Here is a 24,578-nt window from a genome sequence, read left to right on the forward strand (position 1 = left end):
GGAATTACAAGACATACACATATTTATAGTGATGGCATCCTGACCACATCATCCTATTGAAGAAAAAAGAATCCTTTACATCAGATTGTGAGTGCAAGGTGGGAATTTAACACCAGAGAAAAGTAATAAATGAGTTATTCTACTGAGATGTTGTGTTACTGAAGATTTTTAACTGGAATGGCACAATTTGGATTGCTCACAAGTTTTAGCAGTATTGAAATTGCATCAACCTGGGATTGTAATAATTTGTTTAGTCTGTAGAGACATTCAATATTCTACTGAATGTTGAACAAGAATTATGGCCCTTGGCTGCTGAGCAAAGTTATGCCCCTGAATTATGGTGTCTATCAGTCAGATGCACCACGAACATCACTGGAGGCTTCTGCTCAAGCAGAAAGGGGGAAGTGGGTACACACCATCACATGCAGACATAACCTTGAAAATGCCAAATAAAGGTAAGAAAAATGACAATTCCTAATTCCAATTTCTAAATTTTTGGCTCTGTATAATGAAGGAAGTGTATGGAACACAGAGAAGGATCACCTGCTTTACAGTTATTGTAGTTTTACTCACAGGTTTTATTGTGGAAAGTCACAAATATGGTCAAAATGCTTATATAAGAAGCTATATATGAAGAATACTTGCATTACATTAGTCTAAGCAAACAGAATGCAGTACTTTCCTCAAGGCACAGCTTTAGAAGGGCAAAAATACAAGAGCAAAATATCTATATTTTTATAGTAGTAATTATCACATCTGTTAAATGACAGTAAAATACTAACCATATTTCATATTCAAATGTTAGACATATTGGCTTTTTATTGTAAAGTGTTAGTAGCTGTATTTTTCTAAAAAAAGCTAACTGGCCTTAATTTTCTATTTTAAAATAAAATTTCTGTATGATTTACACCTCACATAATAAGAACTTGTCTGCTGATCACAAGACACTTAGATTATAGGGAATTGGAAAATGTCAGTTTGAAGAGATTTTTTGATCAAAATAAGACTCCAGCAAAGATTAAGACAGGAACTTTTGAGCTTGCTTTACTATGTGCATTTAGAGTTACAAAGTAGTGTGATATTACTGTGTTTTATGAGAAAAAAGTCAAATGATATTACTATCTCATATATCAAATGTGAAATTTTGCAAAATTATTGCTGCTATTTTCCATAAGGGTTTATTTTCCCTTGAATTTTTAAAAAAATACAAGACGGTAAAAGAACGAAATTCTGCATATAACCACAATTTCAGTTTAAATATAAAAAGATTAAAATTTAATTGAGGTAAATGTAACTTTTGTGGTGATATCAGCAATGCTGATTTAATTAATATGCTTTGCACAAGCTCTATGGTGACTTGTCGTCTTTTCATCAACTTGCCATCTAGCCCATTCTATTATTTAGTGAGGTGGTTACATTACCAATAATAAATGTATGAAGTGTTAGTGTATCAGATAGTGAAATTAATGTACTTACTACATGACAATCTATTTCTAGTGCAACATCTTAAGTAGTGCTGAAATAAATTGATTCTAGTGTAATAAATGCTGAAATTAATATCTAGAGTTTTGCAGTTTTTTCTTCACGCTAAATTTATTGAACTTTTGGCTAGTCCAGAAGTTTAGTATTATATACTAAAAAGCTCTCTTCAATGAGCATTTTAACCAACATAAAGATTCTCACTATTTGAAGTATGTGACAAGCAAGCCATGAAAGCTTTTAAGGTCTCACATATCTTTGGAATTTAGTTACAGCAGAAAATTGCCTTCTTGCACTGTGCATTGGTGTGATCGACTGACTGATGATAGGATTCCTATTTCAGAAGTGCATTGTTTATTATATTTACACAGGACTACTCTTGCAAGTGTTGTCTTATCTTGTAGGCAGCAGTCCCTTGGCATTGGTGCATTGTGTCTATCATTTATACACACATGATCTCTAATTACTTGCATCACAGAAAATTGCCACTAAATCAGAGTGGAATTCTATGTACAGCAATGAAGAACCAGATCTTTAACACCTAGTGATCCTGATAATTTTCAGGTTGTTTTCTCATGTATTTCAAACAGGTTTTCTTTGCAGGGTATGGTTTATGGACATTTAACTGTCAACATTTCCATTTGACACTGAAAGACCCTGCTGCTCAAGGGTAGGTACTCTTATGTCTCCTCCAGTGTACCCCACATAAACACCTAGTGTTTATTTTGTTTAGTAATTTTGAACATTATTATTTTTCTGATGTTGTTCTGCACTCTGCTTTGCAATTGAGCATGTGATTGCATTTTCCTCTATGACTCAGAAGTGGAGCAATTTTCTGCTGTGTTTGCAGACATCTGTTCCGGCGCATCAGTTCAATGTGTCTCCCTCCTTCTGCCTGCATATTCCACATCTGATGCTCCGTGTACGTTTTCTTAGAGAGCTGCTGTGCTGGAGAGATGCTGAAATTGCACGATGGACTGTATGGGCTGACACAGAGCTACAGCAGAGACACCTTCCAGCTTCCAGCATCTTCCCTTTTTCTCAGGTAGACTCAAGACTCCCTTCCTACCTCTTTCTCCAAGTCAGTCAGTCAGGATATGCACATATGCATTTAAAAACTCCTAAAAGTTTTCTTGCCACATTCAGGTGAGCTTATAAGAAACAGACTTTAAAAAGTACAATGTTTACCTCATGAAGAACTAATGGCACATTTTATGATCATATTCATGTATGTTCCTTAGTGTTCCTTGCCATTTTTAAAATATCCCCAGTATACTTTCCCACACCAGAATATTTTGTTTCCTTAAAAATATAATTGCATAAGTAGGAAACAGAGACTGATCAATTAGTATGTTTTTCAAATTTGGCCTTTCTCTTTTGCTATAGAATGTTCAGAAATAAAGGACATTGGTAATTTAGAAATTATGAAAATGTAAGAATTTTGCTCAAACAGAAATTAGTTGATCTCAAACACTCCCATCTTCTTAGGACTGTATGGGCACTTAGGCCCTGAAAGGTAGACAAGTTACTTTTCCTGTAAATACGACACCCTGAAGTAAAAATTTTTGTCCTTGTTGGGATCTCTGTTCTCCAGCTTGCGAATATCAAGTGAGTCGTCGTTCACACACAGATAGTAACTTGTGTCTTCATAGCATTGGAACTGCACTGAATCTCCTTGGTAATGCATGATGAAAAAGTTATTATCTTCATTCAGCTATGAAAATACACAAAATAAAAAAACATATTCTATTTTTAATGCCATTCTATAATGCTAAGTGTAACAAAAATTAATGTATGTTGTTGGCTTGTTATATTTTATGCTAGCTATGCTTTTCTCCAATGACTCAAATTTACCAATTTTTAAATAAACCTTAGGAAACAACTTATTATTTTGGAATAGATTCTGTGCTAACTGTAATAAAATAGTATCCATATCCCTCAAAGGACTGAGTAATGCAGGACTAATAGAGGCATTCCTTTGCTTCACAAAAACACCAGCACTGTTTCCCCAGTGTCATTATGATAACTTAGGCTTGTCATCCAGTTATTTTCTCACCTTAAGCCTACCCTGCCAACGCCACTAACAATAAAATGTCAATCCACAGTTTTTCTTGCCTCTTTTGAATTAAAATTAGAATGTTATATTACTATTAAACAAATGTTCTATTACCTATGGCTTTTCTATATAGCTCTAGTTTCCAATGCACTTTTAAAAAAGATCCATCTCTGGAGCAATAGCTGTTGTCTAAAGAGCTCCTCCGTATGTGTGTGTGTGTGCATGTGTCTGTGTGTGTGTTTTGGGTTCACTAGGCACCTCAGGGTGAGGATGGAGAAATAGTTACCAAAAAACCAGGAACGGCATGGGCTGAAATCTTCAGAAAGTGGTAAGCTTGGGGCACCAAAGGGTCCTAAGCTGGCAGCAGCTGTGGAACCTGCCTGTGGTCTCCAGCACTCCTGCAGTGCCTACCACAGGCTGTGCAATCCACGTCACTTTCCTTTTGAGTGACCTCGTTGAACACTTCTTATTCTGCCCATGAGACAGTTCTGTGACTAGTCTGGTCGTTATCACTGCTTAAGGAGACCTCTAAAAGGGAACAATGCTTGAGGAAAAGCGGGAGCAAATTTAAGGGTACCAGTTTGCTGGAGATTACAGCATTGGCAATAACCACCTTTTGACAGAGGCAACAATGTGTCCTTTAAGCCCATATGACAAGAGGAGATGGAAAGTAAATGTCTCGTAGTTATTGCGGAGTGCCTCCAGAAAACTTGAGGATACACTTTCTGTTTTCAGCAAAGCTATAATGGGAAGCAGCTAGAACATTCTGTCCTGATCAAGTCAATGTAACAACAGCGTATCTGCAGCTTCAGTCCAAAAGGTTTGTTTTAAAAAGGACTATTAAGAAAGTTGAAGAAAATTTCTGTTTAGTAAGCAAATACCTTCTAGGGACTCAGAATGGTAAAAAATAAACATAAAAGGAATAAAAATGTTTAGTGAAAGAAAATCAGTAGAAGCAAGGAGAAAGATTCATATATACAATGCAGAAATTTGTGCTAGAGCAAGGGAGATCCCAGTGGGATCTTGTAACGCAAAAAGTGCATGCTTGCAAAAGCAGATTGAGATCCAGAAATTTAAAAATGCCTGCTGTACCCATATGAAATGATGGAAAATTAGACAGAAAACTGTAAGAAGAAAATGATTTGGAGAATGACATTGTGTGACTGTGAAGAACTGTGAAGAAGAACTTGGAATAGAAGCATAATGAATCACCATTAGGGCTGGGAGGTGCAGAGGCTATTAAAAAACAAAATGTTTTGCAAGAAATCACAGCAGAGGTGATTTTCTATTATGACTTGTAAAAAAGGATGATGAGAAAGCCTAGAGTATGTGGTGGACTACTGCCAGGTAAAGTTCCTCCTGAGCAGTTTCTATAGTAACAGTCAAAATAATTTGCAAGTTCCAAGAAAAAAACTACTGATTTTTAGTTACAATTGGATAAATCTGTTCTCCATTGCATTAAATGAAGAACCAATTTACAGCTTAGGTTTCAAATTTTTGATGACATAAATTACACCTTTATTCATGTCCCACAGGTGATTCCCAGTGTACTAGAAATAGAATACCTGGGCTCATGACAGAAAAATGCTACAAATACTGCCTTCACAGGCTGAAGAAAAACATGTGAGTGATGGGAACTACAGAAAGAGATGAGAGAGAGTAGTACAAGTTTTAAGTTTTAAAATAAATAGACTCAAAATTATATAAAGTCAGATTGCCCATGGCACAATAATCATTACTCCAAGCTAGGTTCAAGTGCTGCACTCTAACCTAGGAAGAAGCTATAAGATAAAAAAGAATGGATATTAAGGCCAGCTGAAACAGAACATCTTGTGTTGTTATGATGTGTTACACAAAGGAGTATAGAGCACACTGCAATCTACATTTTGCTTTAGATAAAGCAAGGAAATGAGCACGTGATTAGAGAGACATGTGAGTTGTACAATGATGATAAACAAACTAGTAAAGCTGAGCTGCCATCTCAATTGCATCAGAGAAGTTAGAGATCTTGGAAAGCAATACAAATTAGGTTTGTGGCTAAAACAGGGTTGATGAAACACCAGTGAAAATTCTGGCTGCTGCTGTGCAGTGCAAAACAACAGACGTTTCTCTTTCTTCCCACTCAGCCTCAGTGTGTAGGAGGGGATGGGCAAGAGGCTGGGAGGGAATACAGCTGGGACAGCTGTCACAGAGAGGCCAAACAGATACTCTATGCCATGTGATGTCATGACCAGTCATAAAGCCAGGTGCAAAGGATGGAGGGAATGGGGTTGAGCAGATGGGTGTTTGCTTCTGAGAAGACTACTGCTCAGAGACTGGCTGGGCATTGGTCTGCTTATGGGAGGAGATGAATAAGTGCTTTTGTGTCACTTGTGTTTTTTTTGACCTTCATACATTTTACTTTTGAGTTTTCTTCTTAATTCAAAAGTTTTCTTATTTTCGCTCTGGCTATTCTGTAATAAATGGACAGTGTGATGTTGGCTCTCACCATGTTAATGTTAAATTTATGTTATAAAGTTAAATGATGCTGTGTTAAGATCTGTTGTTTTGTCATAAGTTTTGTAATGTTGAAAACTGATCACTGGCTGTTGGGAAAGTCAAAGCAAGAAGAGCTGCATGGACTCTGAGGGGTGGGACAAAGGAGGAACTAGGTGAGAAGAGTGACATCTGCAGGAATGTGAGGATCAGGTTAGAAGGGTGCTGGCTTGTCAGTAGCATATATAAGGGTTGTTATGAGCTTGGTGGTGTGCCTCTGGCAGCTGCACCCAGTGCTGTTCCCTTTTCCTTATGTGAACCCTTGTTGTGGTTCAACAAACCATTTGAGATTTTAATAAGCAAGGTGTCGTTTCTCACATATTCTCTCCTTCATACACTGGCAGGGAATGAGTCTGCATGAATATCTGGGGCAGGGGCTTGGATGCCTGCTGAAGCAACACACCTCAGTGTATATTTTTACCTGTTTTTTGTATTTTTAGCTGGTCCTATCCTGACAAATGATAGGGCTGTGCTTCCATCCCTGGGTCAGTCAGCTCCAGGTGTATTGAACATCCCTCCACTGAAAGTAAACTTTGGCCTGCATTACTGCGCCAAAGTGATAAAGAAAATTGCTTAGGCGATACCAGCTGTAGCATTCACTCTGCCACCTTTGATTCTATTCATACTGAAGGTGTTGGATCTGGGATGGAGCAGCCCTCAATGGCGGCGTAACCTTATTCAGCCCAGAACAGCCCTTTTTCATCCTCCATCAGACTTCTACACTGGCCATAGGTGACTACTGAAGGGTGAGTGAGGCTTGCTTGCTCCTTAATTTTTCAAAAGATGAATCAACTTTAGGAGAAAAAACTCCAAAACTTCAAGATGCATGCTGGGTGCCAAAAAGGCCTGTCCAAGCTGGCTGCCAAGCATCATAAACATGGAATTGTCACTACATAAGGTTAAAACTTGAGAACCTAGATATCTTGGTGGGCTTTGTCAGATTTTACCTGTTTAGAGTTTATTTTGGCCTACTTAATGGGAGTAAAGAGTAAGTCTCTTAATAAAGTATTTCATGACTGCATAGCCTCTGGTACAATCTCTGTCTTATTTGTCTTCTTTAAACTACTCAGTAAAATAGAGAGTTCCATGGGAAAAAAACAGCTCTTAATAGAATTTTTACAGCTGCAGCCCTTCAGGTCCCAGTCCACACAGGCTGGAGTATTTCAGCCAAAACTTTGTGAAATGCTGTCCAGATACAATCACCTAATAACCTTGCATTATCCAGCAAGGAACAACAGTTCAAAGAGAAGCAGCCAGATCCAGCAACTGAAATGGTTGAATTCTGTCTTTTACTAGTCTTTTAAGCAAATGTGTTAACTTGTAAAGATTTGAAATTGAGGGAAAATTGAGTGCTACTAGTACAGAAGAAAAGCTGAGAGGGTAAACAATGCATCTGCAGAAGTCTGAGAGTAGTAATGGGTCAAGAATAGTAAAATACTGTAGTTGAACCAGGACAGAGGTTGCGCCAAAGTGAAATACTACAGATATGTACTGAAGAGGATGCATATTTCTTTGATAACCATTATATGCCCACTAATTCCCATGCTTCTGGAAGAGTAAAGAAGAGAAACAGTAAAAATTTACACATAATTAATGCAAACAGTGGAATGAGAGCTGTCTTACCTACTAGGAGAATTATGTGCAAAGGGTAGGGAAACTGGGAAAACCTTTTAAGAGGACAATCTAAAGGGAAATACTGTTCAGTAGCTCTGAGGTTGTTCTGTTGTGTGGTTAACTGCATTTTCTTCTATGATATTATTAATTAAGATAAGCATGCTCTAATACAGAGTTAAAATAATCACAATTATAAGTAAATGCTCCTGAGTAAACTGGTTGTCACCCGTGTTGCCTTCCTGACTTAATCCCCAGTCAGAATCAGATGTTATTGATAACTAGTACTTGCTGTAATTTAAAAAAATATTTTATTGCTATTACAACCTAACTAATATTTTTTATTAAATTTGATAAAAGACATTTCAATTAATATTGATTGTGAACCACATTTTGATAGCCTTCGTTGCAGAAATAAATGTTTACAACACTATGTGCAGCTCTTCCTGGTATAACAATAGGGTCCACAGATTCTCATGTTTCTGCTTATTCTACTGGCAGTCTTCAAACGGAAAAAAAGAAAAGTGCCTGTCATTAAGATCTACTATTCAAAGCTAGCAGATTAAATATCACATTGCAGCCCCGCATAGCTTTGTAATTTTCCATAAGAAGTATTTCTTCATCTCACTCCCACACTTTCTCATCCTAAGGACAATGCAGGCATTATTCATCGCACTAGAAATTATTTACTGATCAGTACACTCATTTCAGAAAGTTGATTAAGAATCTTATGATTCAGAGTTGCCTATGATTTTGCCTCTTAGCCCAACTGGATGTGGTTCAAGGGGAGGTTTCTGATTTCTCCTATTCTCTCTCCAAATGGGTAATATTTTTTCTTCTACTTCAGGCTACCAGCAAGAAATCTCATGTGCAGATCACGATCCGTTAAGTCTTGTTAAGTAATGAGTGGGTTACCAGAAAGAATTTTTCATTTTAACTTTGTTTAAAACCCCAAAGAGATACATAGGTTTCTACAGGCAATTGTTACAGCTTTTTCCAGATGTCTCCCTAAAAGTTGCAGGCATAAAGACTCTTAAGTCTTTGTGAAGCTCCACAGAAAAGGGATGTATTTTTATGTTTTAAAAAGTATATTAAATTTTTTAAAAGTGTATTAAATATAATTTGCAAGATTCAATATGACTGTGATCATTTACAGCATACAAGGAGGGGACCAAAAGTTGCATTAAAAATTTCCTAAGTTTTCTCCTTCTGTGTGGAGCCAAGGAATACTAGGGGCAGATGAGTAACTCAGCAGAACTTAAACTGAAGGATCCACTTAGATTTTCCAGGCCCAGAATGCAGGAGATTTGTTATATAATTAGTAGTAGTATTGAAAACCATCTCAGATACACTTCAATTTACCAGAATTGTTAATTCAAAATTTCTGACTTAGGAGAAAGGTTAGCATTTTAGAAATTTTAGGATGGGAATTTCAGGTTTTCAGGGTTTCATAGTCTTTATTAAGAAGTTCTGAAACTATCTGGGTCCAGATAGCTCTAATTTTGCATATTGAAATTGGAAAGATTGTCATTTCAGTTGAATAGGAAACCCACAGGGCTACAATTCTAATAAAAATTATTGTTAGTTACATCACCTTAGTTTTGCATTTCTCTAGGTTATAATGTATATTATCCTAAAGCTTAGATATCCCAAAGAGCAATTTCCTTCATGTGCCTACTATGTTTTATCATTTCTGCATAGAGAAGTGATCACAAAACCAAGCTTCTGTCACAAAAACATGTTAAGAAACCACCTAGCTATCTGAATTTCTGTCCACAATGCATTACTCCTGATTTATAATCATCTGATGATTATTCAGTCTGAAAATATGACAAGGTTTTATTACTTCCCAAAATTTTATTATGGATGGATTATTAATTTTTAAAATATAATAATTTTTGTAATATGGTTTTTCTAGATCTGCTAATATACTCATCTAGATTTTCCCCATCTTGCCTAAGAATTTGTACCAGATAAAATCTACTTTGCATCTTTCATAAATACAAGTCAGGGGAAAATTTCTTATTTTTCTTTTTCTGAGAAAAATACAAAAAATCACTTGAAAGAAAAGTAGGTAATTTTTCACCTAATGAGTAACAGGATAAATTTAGCTGTCCTTTTTGGACACCTGTATTTGCATACACAGTCTCACATGTGGGTTTTTGTTTCTTCATCATGATTGTATACCTGTTTAAAGTCAGGATCTTCATGGCTGCATGTTTTCATATTGCATCTCCCCACTGAAGGATGATCTGGCTCTGAACAGGATGGTTTTAAGACCTGTGTTTACAATACACAGATTTGTTATTTTATAATATAATTTGCAAATTTTTTCTTCATACTTGGCTTTTTAAACCCATCACATATGGCATTAATTCTAAAGAAAACTGTATTTTTAGAAGTTCATTAATTACTATCTTCAAGTAACCAAAAATTTATAAATTGATAAATTCTTGAAAGATTTCTGTTAATATATTCCTCCTTTACCATTTGCAATGTGAAATGAATTGGATTAAATACAAGTACTCAAGCCAGTCCTTCAAATGTGTAATGCGCACGTTCTATTTGGAAATGCAGCCCTGATTTAACCACTGTACCAGGACACCAAAACCATTCTAGATAAGAAGCCTTGTCCTGTTCCAAACCAGAATCCCTGTTGAGATTAAGGAAATTATTTGTATTGTGGTGGAAAAAGAAAGGTATGTGATCTTTCCAAGGTTTTTACATATTTGGTGGACGCTAACTATGTCTTACTTCATCTACAGATAAGAGCTGCTTTCGACTATGTCAAGAAACAATCTGGTATGATCTGGAATTTTGAAATAATTCATTGGAAACTAAAATCCATTAAGGCTCAACATTCAGTTCTTTTCCTGATTTGGTGAAACACTCTCCAAATGATTCATTTTTTCAAAGGCAACTTCTGAACCAGAATATTCCTCTTAAAACAGATGCTGTTTCAGGGACAGAAAGGAAAATCCCTTTCTGTGAGTAATAGTGTATAAATATAATTTATGTATCTTACAACACACATTTCCCTAGAAAAATTCAGGAAATATATTTTATGGAGAGTCATTTATGAGTTAAAAACAAATGAAAAACATCTGGGACTTTTTGAGGAAACATTTGGTGTTTCACACCATCATGCATGGCTGCCATTAGTTGAAGTGTTATTCTTTATCTCAACATACCTGTGTAAACAGAGTTTCTTGGAACTTTACTCTGTTTTGTACGGTAAATTGCAACACAGCATTCTTCCTCAGACAGATTTTAGCAATGGTTATAATCCCTCACTGGAGAAGACTTGCCTTGCCTTCTCTTTCTATCAGAAATAAATCTTCACAAGACTGGAGAAAATGTGAATGTTTAGACACCAGATGGTAAATGTTTATAACGGGATGTTCAGCTGTGTTTTCTTTTCATCACATTCCTTATCTTGTGATGTGTGTTCATGGGAAGAAAGCAATTTCCATCTTAAACTCATTTCTTTCCAAGGCAAGGTTCCTGCTTTTTACTCCCCGCTTATTTTTCTGCATAGTTTCTGGCTGAGAAGCTCTCTCTTCCTCCACAGAGACTGGACCCCAACATCCCTGGCTGTCTTCTAGTGGCAGTAGTCAACTACCCAACCTTAAAATTTTTGCAATAATCCTCTCTGTATATATCCCAAGAAAGAATGAAGAGACATACTCAGAAGTTATGAAATGTGGAAGGTGGTAAGTAAAGTGAATTTGAAAAAGGCCTGCGTGGGAAATTTTCTTATTGTAAGAGAGAGCACACACAATTTATAGAGAAAATAAACAACTTCTTACCTTCAGAGAGAGTTGCTTCTTACCCTTGCACAGCAAGACAAATTCATTAAGCTTTGATCTCTGTGTGAGGATCACCAAATTTTTAGAATCTGCTTTATACAGAAGAGAATATTGTAATAATATGAATATCACTTTATAAAATGAAGAACAGCTGAATATGCTCTATAAAGAGAAAACATCATTTATAGCACAGGAGTAGAAATAAATACAATCAATCCTGATACCATTCTCTTGTTTAAAGTATTTAAAGCCTGTGACTGTGAGACTTTAAATTTGCCATATATATAATTTATTTCTTTACTGTTATGGTGAATGTATGAAATATCAGCTATACATTACTACATGTCATATGAACTACAAAGGCATGTATAGTAGTAGATAACACACGTGTAATAAACATGTTTATGGTATACACCTGACTATGTGTATGTGTATGTGGAAAATGTACCATTTTTTCCCTTTTATTTTCTGCATGTTGCTAGATCAAAATTCTTCTACTATCATAATTATGGATGCATTAGATTAATTCAATTTTTGAGGTAATACTGATTTTTCAGCTGCAGGAAGTAAGACAATATCAATAACACAATATCAATAATCAATAAAATAGTAGACTGTAGGTCTAATAATTCTGTAATTTTTATCTTTTGTGACATCATCTTAGGTTGCATCAGCTGCAATTGTCCAATTTCAGATGCAGCATTTAAGAGACATATCAACAGGCAAGAGAGGTATCTTATCCAAGTCAAGAGTGTTCTCTCTCGAAGATAAGAGTGATGACAAATGAGATATGCAGGTGTCCATCTAGTTGACACCTAGGGACATCCATCAACATGACTTACATCATAACTATCCTCATCTTCCTCCCTCTATAGTGGTTGTTGTGACTTGCTTATACATTGTTTAGTCTGAGTCCAAAGCAGCCCAACTTCCTCTATCACCTCTAAAAGATGTGACAGAAAAGGCAGCCAGAGAAGAGCAAGGAAAGTAAGGAACCTTTCTGTGATTGTATATCAGAGATATTTTAATTCTCTGATGGCTTTTAAATTAATTAGCTACTCTCTCTGTGAAAATCTTACCAGATAGGTATTTGTCCTCAATGGTTACAGAAGCCCTCAATGACTGGAATTAGAGTACATTTTTCTTCCACTGTAATACCTGAGTTAATAAATCTTTGATTTTTGCAATCATTACTTTAGTGTACAGTATGAAAGTTCCAAAAGTGTGCCTCCTCTTTCTTCATATTAATTTATTTTTGGTTTTCCACTCCTGCTAAAACAGGTCTTTGCTAGTTAAGAACTCATATGCCAGCAATGGAACCACACAATGGAACCCACACTTTTGTACAAAAATTTGCATATTCCAGTTGGTATACAATATATTCCTTTACATACATTTGCGTTCATTCCAAGCTACTACACCTAATTTACAAATATAGTAACTTTGAAGATTTCTTCTTATAGAACACAAAAAGGCTCTTTTATTTTTAGACCTGTCCAGTAACCCAAGCTAAGTGAAAAATATGATACAATATGTTATGTCTAATGTCAAGTCTATGTGTAAATCACTGTGACCTTCTTTTCCTACTCTCAAATGTATCTTCAAAATCAGACCCTAACAAAGAGATTATACCTGGTTTTCCCCCAAGAGGATCTCCTTCATTCCTTGTAAACACACTTAACCATGCAATATCTAAAATAGAAGGTATTGAACAAATATGCGGAATTAGAGAGATACATTCTTCAGATTTAAAAATAATACAAATAATTTAAAGAATTGTTTTGAAACATAATCTGAGAAGGAATGTGTAATGGCAACAGACATCAGATTTCTTTTCTTGAGGGTCTCTGCATTAATTTAACCATGGAATTCTGTACAGTTAGACTTGTGAACAGGTACACTGAAATCTGAACGCTGAGCCTAAAAAAGTGCATTGATGGCTTAATTATCGTTTGCAACAGAGAATGCACCTTAGAAATGAAGTTGGTGACCAGCTGTAAAGCCTAGTATGCTATTAAAGAGTAGTCTGAAATGCTATGACAGTGAAAGTGAAAACCCCAATGTGAAATATATGGGATTGGAAGGCAGCAGGTAATAATAGTAGGTGGGTTATGGCTTTTCTAACATCAGCCTGAATGACACAGCCAGTCACCTGGGGGAAACATCACCCACTTCAGGTAAAAATAACAAAAAGATCCTAGTTACCACTGGTTCCTAATATTATGTTGTCTTAATTGCATCATGAATGTGTGTCTGTGGTGCTTCCGTGCACAATAATATTACATAGCATTTCTTTTTGTTTGTTTTTTGTTTTGTTTTGTTTTGTTTGTCTTCTAGGAATATCACTATCTTCTACGTCAGGCTTATCAGACTACATATCTGTTCACAAACTGCTTCCATTATATACCTACACAGGTTTTGGTTCTCTTCATAAACTAACAATAATAATTGCCTGAGTGACCTCAAAATTTGATGGAGGTATCATGGAAAAGATATAAAAAATATATAAAACACACTTAAGTACCATATCAGTGTAGCTGTCATTATTCTCAATTTAATAGAATAAAAGTTTTAGTAATTCAATAGCTAACATAAAGATTTCAAAATTTTCCTAAATTTTGATTTAAAATATGTTTTATTGAGGTTTTTTTCCTACTTTCACATCTCTGTAAATGGTACCATTCTAGAATAATCGCATCATTCTGGAATAATTGTATTTTATTATTATTTAACTCTGCCAAAATTATATCCTCTAACAAGCCTTTGCATGATTATAGTTATGACAACATCTTTGGTGTCAAATACAGAAGCTCCATTTGAGACAGAAGAGTCCACTGAAAATTAAAATAACCCCACAAATTCCAAAATATGCTCTTTTCTCTCTGTTTTGCATTTGTTCTTGAGTGTCACCTTTCCTTTCTCTCTCTTTAGAGCTAAATGTCTAGATTTCCTCCTAATTCAAATGAGTGTGAACAATATAATCTTATCATTTAAAGATATAATATGCCTACTCTAAATCAGGTTAAAAGTTTTCTTGAATCATTATCAATATTCATACAGATTCAATATATTATTAGGTCTACAGAGGATCATAGAATCATTTAAATTGGAAAAGACCATTATCATTGAATATCACCATAATCTGACACTGCCAAGTACATCTTATTTCCGGTCATCACCAAACACCTAAATCCCAACAGGGGTGGAGGCACAAACACTTCCCTGGGCAGTCTGTTCTGAAGCTTGGCACCATTTTCAGCAGAGAAATTTTACCCAATATTTAATCCAAAGGTCCCATGGCACAACCTGTGGCTATTTCCCCTCATCCTGATTCTTGTTACCTAGGAGAAGAGAGTGATCCCCACCTGGATACACCCTCTTGTCAGGCAGGTGTAGACAGTGATAAGGTCCCTCCTGAGCCTCTTTTCCTCCAAGCTAAACACCCCCAGCTCCCTCAGCTGCTCCTCATAGGGCTTGTGCTCCAGAGCCTTCCCCAGCTCCACTGCCCCTCTCTGGACATGCTCCAGCACCTCAATGCCTTTCATGGACTCAGGGGCCCAGGGACACAAGACACTCAATAGTACATTTGAAAATGTCCTGAGCACTAAACATGCAGTTGATGAGTTTTGTTACATAAAGAATACTACCTTCATAGGATTGTGAATCCTTCGTACATATTTCATGATGACCATCTTCATCTATATCAAAATGCACTGTTTTTGAGTCTTCAGTTAGTATATAACATTTCACTGTTTCTCGCAGGCTAAACACTAATAAAAAAAATTAATTATAATTGATTTTACTATCAACAGTGAAATCACAACATTCCATTAGAAAAAGATCAAGTGCATTTTTAAAACAGTCTTTACTTGATTATCTATGTATATTTGAACTACGAGCAATATAGCCAACTAGAAGTTACCAGTGGGTTTAAGCAGCTGTTTTGAGGGCTGGTATGAAGAAGGAAAATAAATATTTTTTTGCTTAGAAGGTTATGTCAGAAAGCAGGAAGAATGTATCTCAACCTTTCAGAAAGACAACATGTGAAAACTTGAGTTTGACAAAATAGCTTCCAACTCAAGACCCTGAGGAATAGTGTAGGAAAGAGGGATGGTAGACAGCATGCAGATAGCTGTGTTGGAAAAGACTAATGACTAACGAGGACAGGACGAACTTGAATGTGATCCACATTTGCAGTTACGTGATGAATGAGCAGATTCAGAGTTGCCAATGGAGCTCTGTGGGAAGTCTGAGCCAAAACAAGCTTGTTCACAGAAGTTTTTGAATGGAGAGATGTGAAAAATAAAGTTGTAAGTTTCATTATGAAGAAAAGAGGAGATAAAGTAGGGGTGTTGCTCTGCAGTATACTGTTTATAGACTAGTTTTCTGTATTTCATAGGTAAGTACTTGCCTGTTTCATCCAGTTTTGCATTTTGAATATTGGATCTGGGTATAAACAGGATTTTTGGTTAGAGTGCTTATAGCTAACTAGAATAGTAGCATCTAGTTTGGGGGCCAGATATCTCATACTGAAAATTAAAAAAAAAACAACAAAAAACCATGTCTTTCTAACTAAAAGCTTCCAGGAGAGAAATTGTTCCCTTTAATTCCTGACTACGGCTTTGTTGTTCTGGATATATGAAGGACGTATGCCCAGACACTTGGATATCAGACACCTCCAGAATAATATTATAAGGCACAGTTTGGATTATGTTCAGCTGAATATTGTTTCACTGGAAGAGATTTGATACTTTCAAATGCAGTTAAGACACTTCAGAGAACACACAGACCTCCAGGGTATGCTGCAAAATAAAAAATCCTGTATTTCCCAGAATAATTAGTCAAGCTAAACAACAGGATACACAGAAAGCATCAGCAGTGGCATAATGTTTTAGGAATGCTTGACTTCACTGAAAACTTTGTTACTTCTTTTATAATGAGATACCTCCTCTGAAATATCTGTATTTTGGCAAATATATTGAAAAAAAATGCATTGTTTACAAGAAGCTTTCTTTCCACCCTGTTTAGGCTGAGCAGTTCTGCACATACAATGAAAGAGAAGGATTATGCACATTCTGACAGCCTGAGTGACACCCTCCAGAGGTGACAGGTTCTGTGTTGGACCTTTGATCATATGCATAGCTCAGTTGTGGTTGGACAAAGGTTTTATCTTCAAAGGCAGCTGGCAATTAGGCTTCCAGGAAAAAAAAGATGGGCTATTCTAAAAAGCAACAGTACAACCACAATAATCAATAAAGCAAGTCTTTTAAAAATTCTATATTGAAGTAGATACAGTGTAAGGTTTCTACTTATAATAGAATTGCAAGAACAAGTACAGTGCCCAAACTAAAATGGTTGGCAGGTCTGCTTTTATCATTCAGTCTTTTCCAGGGAGGTACATCTGTACATTAGGAATTACTGGTATGAACATGGTGGTGTGAAAATGTCAGTAATGTCAGTATTTTAAGGAATGTTTCTCTTCTAGTTATTTTAAAAGTAGCTTTTGGGGTCTATTTTTCACCAAATATTTTTATTTTTGACAGCATTATGGAAAAGCTGTTCCACATGGTTAATTTCGTTGGATTTTGCCTTGGATTGGAATATTCTTTTCAAGATTACAAACATACCTGCCACTCAGGTAAGAGTTACCTGTCTTTCTAAGATCTGTTCTCCTATTTGCAATCAGAAATTGCTTCTTCACAGGCTGCCTTCTACGGCGAGGTATTTGATAGGGCTTTTTACGGCCTGAGCGGAGGATCATTGTAGAGTCACTGAAGAAATACTGATGAGGATGATCTCAGTTGACTTCTTCCTTGAGTCCTAAAGTAGGAATTAGAATTTGTCACAAGATTTTGTGTTTCCATTGAGAAACAAGTTTTCAAAAACAATTTTGATAATTAAGAGTTAATGGAAGTAGATAAATTCCATAAATGTTTGGCTGCTTGTATGGCCTAAGCCTACATCTTGCAAAGCAAAACCAGCATGTTTCCAGTGAAAGCAAATGAGTTAACTATCTAAACTTCCATTAAGATGCACACTAACATGGATAACAGAGTTGTGTTGAAGGAATATATTTTGAGAGATTATCCCTTAGATAAGATATAAGCAGTGTTTGTGGCTTCAGTATATGTTTGTCAATCATAGGAAGAAAGCTTTATTTTGCTAACTGAACTGGAAAATCACATTCATTTTGTGAACATGGTCTAAGATAATTGTTCATAAGTGATTGAAAATGGTGCTAACTTCAAAACACCATAATCTGCCTCTCCGAGGTATATGCAGGTATACTGCAATCTTAAAACAAGGTTCAGGAAGTCTTGCCTTAGAAATGAGGACAGGAATTTGGAAATTTGAGAAATATATTAGAATTATTAAGGAATATCAGTTAGGATAGATACCTGAAGGAGAAGTTGATGTCTAAGAAAGTGAACCATGTTGATGGTGAAAAAATTCAGGTAGCTAGTAAAGTATCCTGAAATTGCAAGTTAAATCACTGCATTTCAGAGAAGCTGAGGACCTTACTTCAGTTTAAAAAAAAGGAAACTGAAATTTTGAAGTCTACATGCTCTTCTAAAGTCACCTGTTTATAGCAAGTGCAGACCAAAGAAAAAAATGAGTTTCAATTCTTTCTGGTATCCTGGTGAATGAAACAAGTGAAGATGGGTACTCTTTTAGCCCCATGATGCTTTGCACAGAATAACTAAATATCTGTCAGACCAGAGAGATTATGACTCTGACACAAGTGCAATGGCTTGTAAATTCACCAAAGGAAAGAAGTGCACCAAAGGGCACCTCTGTTTTCTGCTTTGGTTCACTTCCCTATGTAAAGCTTCATATTAAATTTTGCATGAAATGAAAGAATTCTATCCCTGTCAATTTTCTTGTTACTAGACTAAAAGGGATAACTAAGGGTCTTATTCACTCTCTGCAACTCTCGTTATAACAACATTCAGTTAGATCACTGAAAAGTGATTATTGCAATACTTACTGTATGGATTCATATAGGGTTTATATAATGAGTGATAACTTGCAGTCAGAGGCAGAAAGAAAAGGCTGGGTCTTCCTAATTTTGCTGAAACTGCTTTATCACAGAGCATTCTAAACAAAGGAAAGCATTCTTTGTGTTTTTTCACTAGGACACTGATCTCTGGAAACTTCCACCTGAACTGGGCTCTGTGGTATGTATGGACAGTAATACCACACTGTGGAACTTGAGAGATGCAAGTCTCCAGGTGCTCATTAACAAAATATTAAGACTTTGCTACTCTATGAGGCTCAAAACCAGATAATCACTTACTCAGGTTTCCTACTGAAAACAAATGTGATTCTAATTTGGCTGCTCTCGACCAGAAATTCTGAATATCCCAGTTCCCTATTTTGATCTATGTTCACAGCCTTGCAGCTGCATTACTTACACTTACAACAATAAGGAAAAGAGAATGTTCACAAGCCAGGACTCTGAAGAATTCCTGAAGAGGGCAGGCCAGCTCAAAGACATTTTCAGAATCATATTTAGGAAATGGATAAATTATTAAGAAGCTTTCTATGATGAATGATGGACAGGTAACCTTGATGTTATGAAGGACTTCATGAAAGTTTGATTATTTTGTCTTGTTTAAACAAGTAGAAAATAGAAAAGTCTGTGGTAGAACTTTAACTCTGTTGGTTCTCCAGAAGCCAATTAATTGTCCCCCATAACAATTAAAGTTCCCTACAATAAACAAAACAAGTTTTTATACCTTGAATTACCTCATCTATTCCTTAAGGCTGAGTGACATATAAATACTCCCATTTCAAGAAATCTTTCATGTCATTACATGTTCTTGTATGCATGTAACCTATACCCACATTTTGCATTTTTCTTATAGGTTTTTATGTTGTGTATATCTCCCTACTTTGATTTCTTTATCTTAATGTCTTTCATACCCGTTTCATCAGTTCTCTCTTCTATAAGGTACACATTGGAGAGGTCTAGGAAGGCTTGGATATTGTTCCTGGCTGCAGACCTATCAACCCCTGTTCTGGAAACTTGTATCTGATTTGTTTCTATTTGCATCTAAACTATGTATAAGAAAATTAAAGCTCTTTAAACTGCTGAAACTAACAGCAGTCTAACTACTCCTAACAAACTAATGAGTGTATTTGTGGCCTATGACAACAAGATCACACTAAAAACAGAGGAAATTCTTTTTTTTTTTCCTACTACATAGATTATATGAATTTACTGATATGAAGACAGCAAAGAAAATCTGTTATATAGCCTCTCTTACTCCCACTGTGATCTTGTTTGCTCTTAGCCATCATTCCCTCTTTCATTTAACGTCAAGACACACATGATCATAAAATTAAACTAAATCAAATTCACTACATGAAAACAACATTTAGAATTTTGGAGTTCATTAATACTGTGGTATGTTCCAAATATTATCTCATACTGTGTTGATAAATTCATAGCAAGATAAGTCTGAGATCCTTGTAGGGTCAGGGTATATTGGGTTGCAGCTGTCCTGCTAGCAAACATGGTAATTCCTTCAAGTTTATTCCACTTTAACAGTGGATTAAAAAGAATTGTTGGCATCCTATAGCTACTAAAAATGAGGTTGTAGTCTCTTTCAAATCAGACTTTACAAAATCTATCATCTAAACTAGGAACACACAACAATGTACATAAGCTAGATGAAGGAAGACTTCTTAAGAAAACTCTAAAGTCAACTGAAAAAAAATTGCTATTTCAAAGAATCTCAACAAACAGTCTGATAATATAATCTTAAATCATTTAACCTTGCTGTAATCTACCATTCTTGCTTACCTTATTTTGTGTGTTTTTGTCTCTGCTGGGATACTTCTACTGAACAGAATGCTAGAATCAGCTCTGTTACAGCCAATTTATTGCCTGAACAGAGGGCAGGAAGCCAAACCTCTGAATAAAACAAAAGTCTGACGTAGACTTAATCTTCTAGATCTTCACATACTCTCATTTATATCAGCATTCCAATGATTCTAACTACTCCTGAAATTACAAGAGGGTTGGAAGCCGCAGGAATAAACATTTAAATGTCTGTTTCTGTAAGATACCACTGAAGCTTTTCTGCCTCAATCTGCATGCAAATTTTTAGCTGCTAGTTTTATGTATTCTATTCCTATATTTTATGTCGCTAATATTGTTCTTGTTATCTGCCATTCTTCCAGAGCTGAGTCATGTGCAGGCGCTGGGTTTATAGTAATATATACATATTAGAAGTAGGAGTGTAGCCTCTGTTCCAGGGACCTGAAAACAAGCTTACTGCTTAAACATTTACCCAGCTATCAAATGGGCTTTGCCTGTATTGCATCAATGGGAGTACTTGGACTGCTTCTGACATGAGTGAACTGGTAAAAGCGGATATGATACATTTCTCTGCTACAAAGCCCTGGTAATATATAAGTTTTCATCATCAAATTTAGTATGTTCAGTTGGTCTTATCTATCTACCTGTTTACATTTCTAACTCTTCACACACCTATTGGTAAGTGCTCCCTATTCACACTGTCTAACTTTTTTTAATTAGCAAGCCTTGCATTTTCCTTGCACTAGTAAGGAAGCTGGGAGACACAAGTAGCTGAGAGGAGACACAGGTGACATAGCTGTGACTGACTGAAAGGATGTTCTGTGCTATATAGTGTAGAGGTCAGTAGTATCAACTAGAGATAAAGCTGGCTGGGGGCTACTGCTTGGGAACTGGCTGAATATCAGCTAGCAGGTGGCTAGCAGCTGCATTGTGCATTACTTGCTTTATATATACAAATTTTTTAATGATAGTTGGTTTTGTTTCCCCTCCTGTTTCTGGCTTATTGAGGTGTCTTTATCTTAAAGGGTGAATTTTATGGCTTTTCCCCCCAGTTCTCTCGCCCTGTCCTGAGGTGTTGACGGGGAAGTGAGCAAGTGGTTCCTGTGGTGTTATGCTGCCTGCTGGGTTAAACCACAACAGTCCGTTTTGGCACCCAACCTACGAGGTGTGAAGGATTAAGATAAGTACTGTTTTGACACGTTAAAACAAATTTGTTATAAGCAATTAGTTGCATTGGTTGAATAGCTGCTGGCCACAATGTTGGTTCATTTGATCACGTTGTTTTGCATTCTCAGAGTTGCATTATGTAACATCGCCATAGCTGTGCGTGTCCCCCGTTGTGTCTTTCCTCAGCTCTGGGTGAAGGTTATGATGTTGCTGTGCTTCACAGCATGGGTTTTTGATACGGTAAGATGCCTGTTGGCAGGACTGAGGCAGTGTGCCCGCACAGCTGGAGCCACCTGTTGGGATTGACACCTAACTACACCTCCAAGGGCCCATCCATGGGAACGACCCTCTGCCACCATTCCCTTCTCCTCCAGCTGAGTTACAACATTCTTGGAAAGTATCCCATGCATGTCCAAACTAGCACCTTCGTTAGTGTGTCTCAGGTCTTACATAAAGTTACACAACTAGGTAAAAGCATTGCCCAGGGATATGCCCTAAGGCTGTGGATACTTATCAGTACCAGAGAGTGTTGGGATCGGATGGGGAAATGCGTAGGACAGTGAGCACCTTCCAGTGTTTTAGAACTTCACCTCTGAAGAAGTGCAGAATCCAGAAAAAATTATTAAAATATTTGGAAAATATGAGCTGTCACCAGATAATTCCAGAGAGACACAAATCACTGCAATGTGCTGGAGCCTGGCCCAGGCTGACTGAGCCCTGTTCAACAGAGCTCAGTTCCTGTCACAGGGAGGGAAGGTCTCTGGGACTGAGAGCAAAGTGACAGAGTCCATGGCAGAACCAGAGAACCAACCTGTGCCAGTATTATCTGCCTCTGTTTGCAAGGAGAAATACTGGAAGCAGAAGAGGTCACATTTAATAAGGAATGAAGGAGCTGCCTCTAAGAGTGATCAGGAAGATTACCCCAAATCAGGCCTATGACAAGAAGAAGACGAGGAAGATAAGTAGCTTGGTGGGCATATGACATGTTGGGCTATTAAGAAAGAGATGCAATATACAAATGGGTTTGTGAATGAGGGATGGACTTATCATGGACATTATCCAATACCATGCATCATCTCTCCAGCCCAGAAGGTCTACTGCAAAAGAAGAAGCCCAAAGCCATGGACTAATTAACTCAGTGGACATTTTAGGGAGATGAACCAAAGACTAAGGGAATTATATCTGTGTGTATGTATCAAAAGACAAGGAAGGATGCATTGGGAAGAGTGGAACCTGGGCATGACATAAATGATACAGAACAGAGGGTGGCTATTGCTTTGGTGTTATCAGGGACAGAGTCAATTTTTGCCCTAGGTGATAATGTACTGTATGAGAATAATGTCGATAAAGCTTCATCATTAAGCTTACATATTTCTACAGTTTTGCTTAACATACTTTTTGAAGCCTATCTCTACACAGCATACAGTCCTATTTTTTCTTGTCCTTGCATCTTCAGCATTTTTGCATTTCTCCATCCTGAGATTTGCTTTCACAGAGATTTTAAGAGTTTTATGCTTTTTCTATTTCCCACAATTCCCCCTCTCAGTTTAACCCTAAGGAAATATTTTAATGACTTTGCAGTATATTAACTACTTTGTGTTACATAGTTTCACTACAGTGCAGTTTTACCTATCTGGGAAAGTATTGTTATTAGCTTTTAAAATAAGATTATATTAATAAACTTTACTTAATATATTGCTTTTTTGCTTGTTTAAGGTACTTTTTTGCTTGTTTTGAACTACAGTAGTTTTAAGGTTTTGAAATATTTGGTCAATTCCAAGAACATAAGTCAAATATAGTGGTAAATGCTATTTCTTGTTTTGCTACGTCTTTGATCCAAGACTTTAAATTAAAGCCTTTGTCATCCTTTACACTATTACACAGTCACTTGAGATCACAGACAATTGCATAACATTCTGTGAACTCTTTTTATCTTCCTTTCCTACATATTTTTCTTGCATGACAAAAACCTTCCTTGATGGTTGTGTTCATTAGTTGCACACACCGAAGTGCATAAGGCACTATTAGTAATATCGGCATTGCAACAATCAAAACATATAAATCTACTCTGCAAAGGACCCTTAACTAACGTGCAAAGTTCCATCTCGCAAACAAATTGTTTAACTATGATCCATAATTTCTTTTGATTTGAGATGTTAAATATTTTAACTTTTGTATACTTTTATGAATAGATTTAGAGTGGTTAGACAATACAAGATTTTAAACTCTTTAAACTATGTCTTTGTGCTAGTAAGAGAAAATTGATTGTTGCTTTATTTTGTAGGGTGGCATGTTTAACACTACTAATGTTTGTTAGCATATCTCTGATTGCAATGGATGTGGCATTGGTTTGTTTACTCAACTAATATTTGACTCAATTTAATTGTTCAAATGCCATTGCTGAGGCAAGTTGGTGTAATATAAAGTTTGTTGAAACTTTTTTGCAGCCTTCTAGGGCTTAAAATTACACCTACAATTTTTATTATACTGATGGGTAAATTTTTTTTCTCTTATGCTTCTTTTTAGCAACTGTTTTAGCACTAGGTGCTATCACAGGGAACGCAAATTGTCAAGAATTATCGCAAAAAAGCTATTTGTAATTGATACAATCTGGATGAATTAAGCCATAGAATTACTGAGGATGATACATTACAGCTGATCTTCCACCTTAACCTTTACAGTTAATTTAAAACTTTGTTGTTTTATTGGTCCCAACAGCAATAACAGCATCAAGAGCAGAAAAACCAAAGGACAATTTTGTGCAGATCCTGATGAAAAGTATCAAGTCACCATGTTAGAAGTGAAACAGAGGAGGACACTCATCTGGGCAATCCTGCACACTTATCTTCTAGGTTGGCCACTGGGAAGCATTTTCCATTCTCTTGTCTCTTTCCAACACCCACCCTACTTCCTCCACCAGCCCCACCTCTACTTCCGTTTCTCAGTTTCATGCTTTCTTTCTTTCTTTTCTTTCTTTCTTTTCTTTCTTCTCTTTTTTCTTTTTCGTTTCTTCTTTCTCTTCTTCTTATTTCTTTTCTTTTTTCTTCTTTTCTTTCTTATTTCGTTCTTTCTTCTTTCTTTTCTTTCTTTCTTT

At 36.3% G+C, this 24,578-nt stretch overlaps 1 protein-coding gene across 1 annotated transcript; it reads right to left on the reverse strand.

The window, feature by feature from the left end:
* Window positions 1-1,244: 1,244 nt before the first annotated feature.
* LOC306814537 (uncharacterized protein) lies at window positions 1,245-20,665 on the reverse strand. Its single transcript, XM_079330671.1, has 6 exons — window positions 20,300-20,665; window positions 15,692-17,310; window positions 15,138-15,260; window positions 11,491-11,579; window positions 9,869-9,961; window positions 1,245-3,193 (listed from the first exon to the last, which is right to left on the reverse strand). The coding sequence occupies exons 2-6, from the start codon at window positions 15,885-15,887 to the stop codon at window positions 3,005-3,007; spliced, it is 690 nt and encodes a 229-aa protein (XP_079186797.1). The 5' UTR covers window positions 15,888-17,310; window positions 20,300-20,665; the 3' UTR covers window positions 1,245-3,004.
* Window positions 20,666-24,578: the final 3,913 nt, after the last annotated feature.

Source organism: Erithacus rubecula (genome assembly GCF_903797595.1).
Source record: "Erithacus rubecula genome assembly, chromosome: Z".
NCBI lineage: Eukaryota > Metazoa > Chordata > Aves > Passeriformes > Muscicapidae > Erithacus > Erithacus rubecula.